Raw genomic sequence first — 13,634 nt, 5'->3', positions numbered from 1 at the left:
CTGTCGCTTGTGATCAGTTTAGTGTGTCCCTGATGAACAGAAGCATTAGTTTGTTGTGTTAAACATTGACTGAAGGTGCTGATGTGAGGAGCGAGTCGTCGTATCTTCACCCCGGCGCTGTGGAGGCGTTCAGAGAGAGACGAGCGAGCAGCCGCGGACGCACGGGACCAGACTCTCCTCGCTCCGCTGCTACGCTCCAGCACAGGTGCAGACTCATCACTCCTGACAAACACATGCATTCAGATTAGAAACCCCTAAAGGATCCGTCAGTACTGTGTGTGATGAGAGAAGCATTGAACGGACATTACAAAGAATAGCTTTAGGAAGAACAATTCTGATTTAACATTCAAAGAATAATGAGAATAAATGGACGTTGTTTTTTTAATGAATATTGAAATATGGAATATTCTCTCAATATGAAACTGAAGTCACTGTTGTAATGAGTGAGTCATTGAATCATTCATTGTGCTCATTTGTTCAGACATCCGATTCATTTAGAATCAAAGCAAGTGGCTGCCTTTTTGAATGAGTCACTGAATCATTGTTTTACTTGATTCATTCAAACAGTTCGTTCAAACAGCTGATTTATTTAGAAACAAACCATGTGACCGTCTTTATGAATGAATCATTGAATCATTGACTGACTAATTTTGTAAAGATGTCTAAATTATTCAGAAATTAATCAAATTACTGTTTTATGAATGAGTCATTGAATCAGTGACTCGCTCATTTTGTTCGGTTGGCTAATTCATTCAGAAACAAATCAAGTGACTGTCTTTATGAATGAATCACTGAGTCACTGACTGACTTGATTTGTTCAAACAGCTGATTTATTTAGAAACAAATCAAGTGACTGTCTTTATGAATGAATCACTGAATCATTTACTTGATTCGTTTAAACAGCTGGTTTATTTAGAAACAAATCAAGTGACTGTCTTTATGAATGAGTCATTGAATCATTTACTTGATTTGTTCAAACAGCTGATTTATTTAGAAATAAATCAAGTGACTGTCTTTATGAATGAGTCATTGAATCATTTACTTGATTTGTTCAAACAGCTGATTTATTTAGAAACAAATCAAGTGACTGTCTTTATGAATGAGTCACTGAATCATTTACTTGATTCGTTTTAAACAGCTGATTTATTTAGAAACAAATCAAGTGACTGTCTTTATGAATGAATCACTGAATCATTGACTGACTTGATTTGTTCAAACAGCTGATTTATTTAGAAACAAATCAAGTGACTGTCTTTATGAATGAGTCATTGAATCATTTACTTGATTCGTTTAAACAGCTGGTTTATTTAGAAACAAATCAAGTGACTGTCTTTATGAATGAGTCATTGAATCATTTACTTGATTTGTTCAAATAATGCTGATTTATTCAGAAATAAATCAAGTGACTGTCTTTATGAATGAGTCATTGAATCACTGACTTGATTCGTTTAAACAGCTGATTTATTTAGAAACAAATCAAGTGACTGTCTTTATGAATGAGTCACTGAATCATTTACTTGATTCGTTTAAACAGCTGATTTATTTAGAAACAAATCAAGTGACTGTCTTTATGAATGAATCACTGAATCATTGACTGACTTGATTTGTTCAAACAGCTGATTTATTTAGAAACAAATCAAGTGACTGTCTTTATGAATGAGTCATTGAATCATTTACTTGATTCGTTTAAACAGCTGATTTATTTAGAAACAAATCAAGTGACTGTCTTTATGAATGAGTCACTGAATCATTTACTTGATTCGTTTAAATAGCTGATTTATTTAGAAATAAATCAAGCAAAAGCCATTATTAAAGAAAAATTAAACCATTAACTAAATAAACAAAAACATCCCATTAATAAAGAAACAAAAAAACATACATTCAACATAAATTACAAATCTAACAAAATAATTGATTCGTTTAAACAGCTGGTTTATTCAGAAACAATTCAAATGACTGTTTTTTTGAATGAGTCATTGAATCATAGACACTTGATTCATTTACATTTATACATTTATTTATTTAGCAGATGCTTTTATCCAAAGTGACTTACAAATGAGGTCAATAGAAGCAATCAAAATCAACAAAAAAGCAATGATATATAAGTGCTATAACAAGTCTCAGCTAGCTTAACACAGCACACGTAGCAAGGGCTTTTATTACATTATATAATAAATAAAAAGAACACAGATAGAATAGAAAATGAATAGAGAAGCTAGTGATAGTTTTTTTTAAAGGAAACAAGCAGTAATTAAATGAATAGAGTGCAAGCTTTTTTAAAGAATAGAATTAGCATAGAGAATGCTAGAATTAGATGGTCAATTAAAGATGGAAGATTCATTCAGACAGTTCATTCATTCAGAAACGAATCAAATTACTGTATTTATGAATGAGTCATTGAATCATTGAGTTGATTTGTTCAAACAGCTGATTCATTCAGAAGTGAACTAAGTGATTCTCTTTATGAATGAGTCACTGAATCATTGACTTGATTTGTTCAAACAGCTGATTCATTCAGAAGTGAACTAAGTGATTCTCTTTATGAATGAGTCACTGAATCATTGACTTGCGTTCAAACAGCTGATTCATTCAGAAGTGAACTAAGTGATTCTCTTTATGAATGAGTCACTGAATCATTGACTTGCGTTCAAACGGCTGATTCATTCAGAAGTGAACTAAGTGATTCTCTTTATGAATGAGTCACTGAATCATTGACTTGCTTTCAAACGGCTGATTCATTCAGAAGTGAACTAAGTGATTCTCTTTATGAATGAGTCACTGAATCATTGACTTGCGTTCAAACGGCTGATTCATTCAGAAGTGAACTAAGTGATTCTCTTTATGAATGAGTCAGTGAATCATTGACTAGATTTGTTCAAACGGCTGATTCATTCAGAAGTGAACTAAGTGATTCTCTTTATGAATGAGTCACTGAATCATTGACTTGCGTTCAAACGGCTGATTCATTCAGAAGTGAACTAAGTGATTCTCTTTATGAATGAGTCACTGAATCATTGACTTGCGTTCAAACGGCTGATTCATTTAGAAGTGAACCCTAAGTGATTCTCTTTATGAATGAGTCACTGAATCATTGACTTGCGTTCAAACGGCTGATTCATTCAGAAGTGAACTAAGTGATTCTCTTTATGAATGAGTCACTGAATCATTGACTAGATTAGTTCAAACGGCTGATTCATTCAGAAGTGAACTAAGTGATTCTCTTTATGAATGAGTCAGTGAATCATTGACTTGCGTTCAAACGGCTGATTCATTTAGAAGTGAAACTAAGTGATTCTCTTTATGAATGAGTCACTGAATCATTGACTAGATTTGTTCAAACGGCTGATTCATTCAGAAGTGAACTAAGTGATTCTCTTTATGAATGAGTCACTGAATCATTGAATACGTTCAAACGGCTGATTCATTCAGAAGTGAACTGATTCTCTTTATGAATGAGTCAGTGAATCATTGACTTTCGTTCAAACAGCTGATTCATTCAGAAGTGAACTAAGTGATTCTCTTTATGAATGAGTCACTGAATCATTGACTTGATTTGTTCAAACGGCTGATTCATTTAGAAGTGAACTAAGTGATTTCTCTTTATGAATGAGTCACTGAATCATTGACTTGCGTTTCAAACGGCTGATTCATTCAGAAGTGAACTGATTCTCTTTATGAATGAGTCAGTGAATCATTGACTTGATTTGTTCAAACGGCTGATTAATTCAGAAGTGAACTAAGTGATTCTCTTTATGAATGAGTCACTGAATCATTGACTTGCGTTCAAACGGCTGATTCATTTAGAAGTGAACTAAGTGATTCTCTTTATGAATGAGTCACTGAATCATTGACTTGATTTGTTCAAACGGCTGATTCATTCAGAAGTGAACTAAGTGATTCTCTTTATGAATGAGTCACTGAATCATTGACTTGTGTTCAAACGGCTGATTCATTCAGAAGTGAACTAAGTGATTCTCTTTATGAATGAGTCACTGAATCATTGACTTGCGTTCAAACAGCTGATTCATTCAGAAGTGAACTAAGTGATTCTCTTTATGAATGAGTCACTGAATCATTGAATACGTTCAAACGGCTGATTCATTTAGAAGTGAACTAAGTGATTCTCTTTATGAATGAGTCACTGAATCATTGAATACGTTCAAACGGCTGATTCATTCAGAAGTGAACTAAGTGATTCTCTTTATGAATGAGTCACTGAATCATTGACTTGATTTGTTCAAACAGCTGATTCATTCAGAAGTGAACTAAGTGATTCTCTTTATGAATGAGTCAGTCTTTGTGTTTTTGATGTTTGCGGCTGCAGGTTTCACTCGGTGACCGGTGACGGCGGAGGTTTGCCGTGTTCACACCTGCAGAACTACGACCCTGACCGCGCTCTCACCGACTACATCTCTCGTCTGGAGGCCCTGCAGAGACGTCTGGGGAGCGTGCAGTCAGGTAACAACGGCAACATGCCTGTCACTTTAAATTCTCCAGCTCTTAAAGAGACAGAACGCATTTAGGCCACGCCCCCACAAAACAGAACATACATACAGTGTATATAACATTCTAAAAATCTCTCTCTCTCTATATATAGTATTTTTTATGCCTGAATGGCAAGCGCTTGCTTAATATTATTTAGAAATAATAAAACACTAGATCTGGTTTCATTAATAAGGAATGTGTTTTTGATGCTGATTGAAGTGTTTTGTCCGCAGGTTCCTCTTCGTACGCTCCGTTGCACTTTGGAGTCAGACGATGAAGGTCGTGGTTCACTCTGAAGAATCTCCGTTGCCTTCTCTTGTGCTGAGCTGCTGTGAGGATGAACCTGTACAGTCCGTTTGTCTTGTGTTTGTGTGAATCATCTTATAATCAAGCTTTGGTTGGCAGCACTGGAAACCGCTTCAGCGTCTGTACATTAGTTCTACTTTGTCTGTTGTTAAAGGAAAGCAATCATGTTTCTGTATATTTGTGGAATGCTAATTTAAGTGGATTAATTTAAGAGTTTGCTGCTGCGCTGAGCGACGCTGTACTGGTCAGAAACACTCTCAGAGCTCCGGCTCGCTGTTATCAGATGCTCCACACTGTGTTTTATCCGCTCGCTCCCGTCAAAAGACCACAGGACATTTGTAGAAGACATATTTTTGTAAAGGTAGGAGCTTTGGATTTTATGGGTATTTTGTCAAAACTGAAATAAAAATTAATATAATATTTGAAAACTGCCTTTGACTCTGTTCTCTTTTTGTAATAATCATTTATGCATGACTATGGACTCGTTTCAAAACCTTATTCTGTAAAACATGTATATTTCCAGTCAATTTTTCATCAGAAACCGCTTAATTTATTGAGTTCATCAACAATTCAGAAATGTTTATCAGTCATTATTTAAAAAGAAAAGATGGACAGAATACTGACTGTGTGTATTTTATTTCTACAGATGAACAAAACATTTATAATTATATCAATAATCACTGTTTTTCTTCACTTGTTTTATGAGCTAAATATGTATTTCATGATGACCCGCTGTTATTTAAGGCATTTTGAAGTTGACTATTATTATTATTATAGATGTCATGTATATATGTTTATACATATATTAATTTTGTAATTAGCTTCAGTTAGTCCTGGCCTCTAAATATCTTATTTAAGCTGATATTTGACTGTTAAACTCAATGCATTGTTTATGAAAGTTTCTCTGCATTTTTTTTTTTTTTAAAGTATTACAAACACAGCCATAACTCGGGAACAAGTACTCGTCCAGTCTACGTCATCATGACCGAAGTATTATTTCTATAATCTTATTATTTTTATTTATTGTATTTTTATTATTATGCATTTTTGTTTATTCTGTTGTACCCCAAACTACATTTGCTGTTTAAAATCCATGTAAAAGTAAAGAAAGAAAACGCCTTGAAAGCTTCACCGTATTGGATTCATTAATGTGAGAACATCATGTACAGATGCACACTGATATCATTATCTTTATAGTTATCTATCGTGAACGGGGCTTTGTATCTTCACAAACATGTTTAATCTTTTGTTATTTTTATTGATTTTTGTCCCTCTAAGCAAGCCTATATATTTGAATATGAAGTCGATACGTTGAGAAGGTTTTCATCATTTAAATATTAGAAAAATTTAATTTATTTTGTTTTGTCAAACGCAAAAATATAGATTTTACTTGACAACCTCCATCCGTTCCTAAATGTTTCTGGTTGATTTTTTAGTATCCTGTAGAATATCATTTAAAACCTCGCTGTGATGTCATTTGATACGGTTTTCAATGGTTAAGACGTTGTGAGGTGATTTTATGTAATATTTTACTTAATGTGTATTTAAAACAAGCATAAGCATTGATTAATATCAAGTAATCTGAACCCAGTTAGTTATTTTCAGTGTTCTCCTTTATACCCTTCCCCATAGTTTCACCAACTAATCGAATATAAACCTTAAATGCGATGCATGTCGCTTCAGATAAAATCATATACCATTAAATGTATGAAAGTACTGATTTGTTACTGATTTATAAGATTTATTTTGATCGTTTTTTTAAAGTTTAGGATATCAAATGTCATGTGGTCTGAGAAGTTAATGACATTTATTAAATAAATATTCATAACGTTAAAAAAAAACTTTTTAGTTTGAAAAATATATTTAAATAATATTTTATTTATTTATTTATCTGTTTATTTTAAACGTCTTAAATGCATTTTTGTATCATAACTATACTATTATAGGTTTTGTTAATATATTTTAAATCAGTTTTTATATTTTATTTTTAGTTAAAGTTTTAGTAATTGTGTTATTTTATTTCTTTATTTTTTATACATCTATATTTTTATTTTAAAATTATTTCTATACTTCATTTTTATTTTAGTTCAATTAAACAAAATGAGATGTACAATGTTTTCTTTGGCAGCTAATGAAATAAAATGAGTTTTAATTGTTAAATGTTAATTTAAATCTTAAATGTATTTAGTATTATTATTATACTATTACACCTTTTGTTAATATTTTGAATTAGATTTTATTTTTATATTTTAATTTATTTTTATATATATATATTTTTGTATTGTATTTCAGTTAATGATTTAATCTTTAATTAATGAATTAAAAATAAGTCATTAATTTTAACTGAATTAACAGGAATGTTTTTTAATAATTTTAGTGAGTAACTTAGTGTTTTTATATTCAACTTTTAAATAATAATTGCATAATAATTTATATATTCATTATTATAAATGATTATATTTTTGTATTTTTATTTTAAATTGTAAATGATTATTATAAATATTAAAATAAATTATATTATTTAATAAGCATATAAACATATGCATGTGTGCAAAGATTATTCTAAATTAAATATCTAGATTTTTACGAATGATAGAATTTTATAATAAAACTGTAAATAATAATTACACAATAACTAATTCATATTGTAAAACAATTATTATATTATTGTTAGATTTATCAATTACTTTACCTTTTTTATTTTTTTTATAAATATTAAAATACATATTTTTTAAATATATAAACATTCAAAAGAAGAAGAGGAATCTGAATTCGGATCAGATCACAAAACCATTAAATCCTCAGTTTGTGGTGTTCAAAATGTTTTAGTAAGAAAAATAAAAATGCGATTATTCTGATCCCAGCAGAAGGGTGGATTTCAGGAACAAAAATGTAATAAAACTATAAAACTAGTCTGAGTAATACAACATTTGTAACATGTAACATGTAATATATCCCCAAACAGCTGTCAACATCAAACATAATTAATTTAAAGTGTTTTTTTGTTTTGTTTTTAATCACTGATTGTAAACGGCGTTGACACAATCATCAGAGATGGAGCAGTCAGAAGTAGTGATTTCTGTAAATGCAACCACCACATCAGTGTCTCAGCAATGGATGCTCTGCAGTGAATGGGTGCCGTCAGAATGAGAGTCCAAACAGCTGATAAAAACATCACAATAATCCACAAGTAATCCACAGCACTCCAGTCCATCAGTTAACATCTGGAGAAGACAAAAGATGAAACACATCCAGCATTAAGACGTTTTTTAACTAAAATACATAGAGTCCATAATCCATAATAACACTTCCTCCAGTGAAAAAGTGCATCTCCTGTCGTCTCTCACATATTTGTTTAGAGCTGTTTAAACGCTGCTTGATCTTTGCAGATTTCTCTCCTGATTCACACCAGAACACTTTTTCACTGGAGGAAGTGTTATTATGCTATTATACTGTCAGAATTGCTTTTCATTTTTCCAGAAACTTTTAGCAACAGGAACAAATCTCTAAAATTGTGTCCTCATTGTTTATTTCAAAAGTTCACCTCTTTCTCCAAAGAAGACAGAAAACCGCCATAACCCAGTAATTAACTCAATCCACTTGAATACCGATCGAGTCCTTAATCAGATCTATATTCATGTGATAAATCTGTTAACAGCTCAAACTCAGTTTGAAGGCAATTCATTTTCAACATCTGCAGAGGCTCCGTTTCAAGACTTCAGCGCATGATTTGTGTTTATAAAGTTAAAAAATTTATCTTTATACACGGAGACAAGTGCTGGAATGAACATCCGAGAGACGGAAGAGGAAACCAGCAGCCCAGCAGAGGAGGTCACACACACACACACACACACACACACACACACACAGAGACACACCACCACCACAGCACACAGAGAGGCCACAGAGACACACACACACACACACACACAGAGATACACACACACACACACAGAGACACACGCGCACAGACGCACACAGAGATACACAGAGACACACACACACACAGAGACACACACACACACACACAGAGACACACGCGCACACAGAGATACACAGAGACACACACACAGAGACACATACACACACACACACACACAAGAGATACACAGAGACACACACAGACACACACACAGAGACACACACACACACACAGGTACACAGAGAGAGATACACAGAGACACACACACACTTTTTATTAATGTTAGTGTTATACTTAGTATGTTAATCAGCACAAAATAAGTGTACTTGCATTACAACTTTAACTGTAGTGTGTGATTCAATGTTACATTTAAAGTAAATATATTGTAAGTGGACTAAACTGCAATTTTACACACATTTCATTCCATCATTTCAAACGTGTGATCATGAATTCATGTTTTAATACAAATTTCGATAGAAATTTATTTGTGAGTGTATTTTAAAGTATAAAAAATAAATGCTTGTCAGTGTTTTCGCCAGCACACTTTAAACAGTTTTCACTTAAGTATATTATGCTAAAATATATTAAATCTGTCAAAAGTACTCTTTTAAAAGTACACTAATCTGTTTTCACAGGGGAATACTGTAATATTCTTTGAATTACTATTTAAATACCATGTCATAAACACCTACAATCAGATGTATTTAAGTATAATTTAGATATTGTTATATTTGTTATTAATAACTTGCATTTTTTCCTATTTTTTTTTAAGTAATTTTGGTGTGTGCATTTGTCATTTTTAGTAGGTTTGTTTTTTATGTAAATACATTTTTATTTATTCTATTTCAGTTTCAGATATTTTAGTACATCAAGATAAACTAAATGAAAATGAAAAGTGTTTCTTCAGCAAGGTACTATGTCAGAATGATTCACTACTTTATGTTTTAAAAGAATGCCATGGCACTTTTGCAAGAAATTATTATAGTACCATTATATACAGTACGTTTTAATAACATTAACATATATTAAATTAATTCATTATTACACGAATTTGATTTAAATATGTTGTGATGGATGCAGTTTCCCGGGAAATCCGTCCAGACAGCTCTAAACAATTATTTTATGATTAGGATATCCATTTATTGTGCGGCACAACACGGTTTGGAAGATGGTTTTATGATATACTCGCTCATTTAAAATTGTTCATTTCGAGGAAAAAGTTACTTTAGGTTTTGGTTTTTGCGCGTCTTTTCATCCGGGTCTTCTGACCGACGAATGATTGGCGGAGACGCAGCGCGCAGAAGCGGGAGACACAAACACAGCCGCATGTCTCGACGCGACGCGACCGAGGGCGGATTTAAACATGTTTTCGCGATCCTGCGCTCGTTATACCCGCGCGTTCAGACTCTGCAGGAGTTCGCAGACGGACTCGTGTTCTCTGACGGACGGAAACCGGTTCTTCTTGACGAAAAAGACGGCGCGCGATTTCAAAAACTCGCCGGAGGACTGATCATATGCGCGTGCGCGCCACCGCAGCAGCTGCGCGTGCCCGCACAGGTATCTCACACACCTGTTTGAGTTATTTCTACATCAATCATATTCTGCATCAATTCTCCTGACTTAGTCATTGTTTACAAGTAGCTTATACATCTGTCATAGCTGACTGTGCTTAATTCATAATGCATTTTTCATATTCAGAAACATAAAACATACAGACCTGCCAAAAAGAACAGTAGTATTTGACATGGAATTAATTTAATGTTATGTTTTTTTTTTTGTTTTTTTTTTTTGCATATGGTACAATATGCAAAAATGCATTTTTTTTGCATATGTACTTTTACGTACACTGGAGTATCTTGGTATTACTGTACATTACATGTATTGAATTAATTGTTCTAGGAAATATATTATAATTCTGTAATATTTCTGTTAAGATAGGACTTATTGTTGGTCAGATACAAGTTTCCATATTCATGCATCAGATCATAAAGTTCTTGCACATTTCCAGCTGAATGTCCCTAACAATTTTTGGTTCCCAGAACTTTCAGGGAACATTATTTTATGATTGTTAAAATAAAACTAAAAATAAAGTTCTTAGAAAATTATTATTTAGGCTAATTCCCCAAATAACCGGTTATACTATATATACACCAAATCTCAAAGTCTTATTTTTTATATTTTTCGCAAAATGTAGACTATTATTGTCTGTCGAATGTGACTATAAAGTGTGAAGATATTACAAACAGATAAACGTCATTATTTTCTGTAGAGCTGCTTTGTTTCAATGTGTAATATGAAAACATTGTACATTAAAAAAAAACAATTGGCAGTTACTAATGTTAGGGAAGTTATGGAAGCTTCTGCGATGGAATAAAAATTTTAATTGTGCATTTTTATCTCACAATTTTGACTTTCCCCTTAAATTCTATATATAAATGTACAATTCTAAAGAAAAAAGGTCAGAATTGTGAGTTATAGCCTAAAATTTATATAAAAAAGTCAGAATAGTGAGTTACGAAGTCGCTTATACAGTTATTATTTTTTACTGTGGTGGAAAAAAAAAACAGAATTTAGAATTACAATATTTTTTTTTTGCGAATTTAATTGCGAGAAAAATAATAATTGTGAGTTAAAAAGTCATAATTAACTTTTTTTTTTTATTCCGTGGCAGATTCAGAATTATCTCACAATTTTAAACATACTTTTTGAGAAAAAAGTCAGAATCGCAAGAGAAAAAAAAAATCGTAATTCAATGTTTATATCTTCTTTTTTCTTGTTATTTTTCTGAACAATGTCCGAATTGTGAGATAAAAAGTTCAATTACTTTTTAATTTTAATTAGTTTTTTATTCTGTGGCAGAAACACGTTTCTATACAATGTTCTATGTTAGTTTTGGTTTAATTTAGTAAAAATGGTTCAAAGAAAATAATTAAACATAAAAATGTTCGTAAGAATTCGTTCACTGTCTGATTTCAGCTCGGCACGCTGCCGGAGGTTCTGGCGTTCACGCTAAACCACATCAAGCGGAAGAAACTGAGGAACGTGCTGGGATTCGGCTATCAGTGCAGTGACGTGGCGGCCGGCTCGGACCCCTTCCGTTTCCACGGCGACGTTTCGCAGACGGCCGCCTCCATCAGCACCAGCGAGCTGTGGAAGCGGATCAACCAGCGTCTGGGAACGGAAGTCACGCGGTACCTGCTGCAGGATTGCGCGATCTTCGCCACCGTGCCGCCGTCCTGTTTGCTGCAGGTGTGCGGCGAGCCCGTGTACGACCTTCTGCTGCCGCGCACCTGGTCCGGGTTCTTCCTGGACCGCGCCGCGACTCAAACATCGTCCGGCGTGACGCGGAAAACTCCTGTCGGCGTCCCTCGGAAGAAAGTCACGAGAGACGATAAGAAAATAGTTTCGAAAAAGAGAGCGAGAGAGGAGGAAATAGATGACGAACGGAAAGATCGTCCGGCAGTAAAGAAGCGACGGCTGACGATGGACGAAAACGACGGTTCGTTAAATTCACGAAACCCTGAAAGTCACGGATCGCGGAGCTGGAAACCCGCGGATCAGCGTCCTCCGCGACCGTCGCGCTGTTCCATCCGGGTTTTGAGTATGCTTTACGGTGGGCGGGGCTTGAAGGGCTTCCTGCTTAACAGGAAGCTGCAAGCAGGTGTGGGCGGGGCTAGACGGCTGCAGGGGGCGGATCTCGTGCGCGTCATTTTCCTCCAATCGGAGTCCAACGTGTTTGACGGACAGGCCAAGTTTCGGAAGCTTCCCAAGCGTTTCTTCGCAATGGTTCCCTTGTTCGCTCGGCTCTTACGGCAGCACAGGAAGTGCCCGTATGCTCTCTTCCTGCGCAGGAAGTGCTCGGTGAATCCAGAGGCGGAGGATATGGAGTCGCTGCTGAAGTCGCACTTGTCGCCGTACAGGGTGTATCTGTTCGTGAGGGAGTGTTTGCGATACGTTGTTCCTGAGGAACTCTGGGGATCCCAGGAAAACCAGCTCCACTTCCTGTCCAACGTGAAGAACTTCCTGCGTCTTGGGAAGTTTGAGCGTCTCCCGTTGATGCAGCTGATGTGGAAGATGAAGGTCAAGGCCTGCCATTGGCTGGGGCTCAAGAAACGTGCGTCTTTAATGCCTTTATTCTCTGTTTCGTTACTTTGGTTGTTTAAAGCCAAGCAGATTGGATTTTTAAAAAATTATTTATTTATTTATTTTTGTATAATGCAGGATTAATATTGTTAAACCATAAAAATTCTTAAATTAAGTTAACTGAAATAATTTAAAAAAATAATCCTGTTTTATTTCAGCTAGTTGCCAAGGCAACGTTTTCATTTACTGTATGTTGAAGTACAAAAATAACAAAAACTAAATAAATTAAAAATAAAAAATGCCAAAAAAAAACAAAAAAAAAAAAAAAAACAAAAACTAAAATCAAAAAAATAAAAAAAAAAATACAAAATATCAAAAACTAAAAAAAAAATGAATGCAGAAAATATAAAACATCTATTAATAAAAATTATAATAGTATATGAATGATACTAAAATAACATCAGATGGTCAGGTCTCAAATACAAGGTTAGTGTAGTTAACTAAAACTGATATAAAAATACATTACTTAAAATAAATCATTACTGACATAAAACAGAAAAACACTAAAATATAAATATATATATATTCTAAAAGTTCTAAAATAGCTAGAACTGACATTAAAATTAATAAAAAAAATAAAACTTGTAAAACTTCAACCTAAAATTAAAATGAGTTATTAAAAAATATTACTAAAACTATTATAATATACTATTGATACTAATATAACACCTTACTTAAAATAAAATAAATGTTAACTGAAGTAAAAATGTAAAAAATAAATTTTTAAGAAACTTATTTCAGCTACTTTACTTTTTTTTAAGTTGAAGAGCTAAAATAC

At 33.5% G+C, this 13,634-nt stretch overlaps 2 protein-coding genes across 2 annotated transcripts in view; both read left to right on the top strand.

Annotated features, from left to right (window-relative positions):
• Positions 1 to 5,222, top strand: part of LOC109111100 (A-kinase anchor protein 9-like) — a 112,314-nt gene extending 107,092 nt beyond the window's left edge. Inside the window, exons 45-47 of the mRNA XM_042746015.1 lie at positions 76 to 205; positions 4,325 to 4,458; positions 4,719 to 5,222. Coding sequence (XP_042601949.1) covers positions 76 to 205; positions 4,325 to 4,458; positions 4,719 to 4,762 — 308 coding nt within the window. The 3' untranslated portion in view covers positions 4,763 to 5,222. The remainder of the gene's footprint in view (positions 1 to 75; positions 206 to 4,324; positions 4,459 to 4,718) is intronic.
• Positions 5,223 to 9,859: 4,637 nt separating this feature from the next.
• tert (telomerase reverse transcriptase) overlaps positions 9,860 to 13,634 on the top strand; it is a 24,335-nt gene continuing 20,560 nt past the window's right edge. Inside the window, 2 exon segments of the mRNA XM_042745372.1 lie at positions 9,860 to 10,270; positions 11,690 to 12,827. Coding sequence (XP_042601306.1) covers positions 9,989 to 10,270; positions 11,690 to 12,827 — 1,420 coding nt within the window. The 5' untranslated portion in view covers positions 9,860 to 9,988.

Source organism: Cyprinus carpio, chromosome B19 (assembly GCF_018340385.1).
Source record: "Cyprinus carpio isolate SPL01 chromosome B19, ASM1834038v1, whole genome shotgun sequence".
NCBI classification, from domain to species: domain Eukaryota; kingdom Metazoa; phylum Chordata; class Actinopteri; order Cypriniformes; family Cyprinidae; genus Cyprinus; species Cyprinus carpio.
The sequence above is the reverse complement of the archived record's forward strand: the minus strand, read 5'-3'. Positions and strand labels throughout refer to the sequence as shown.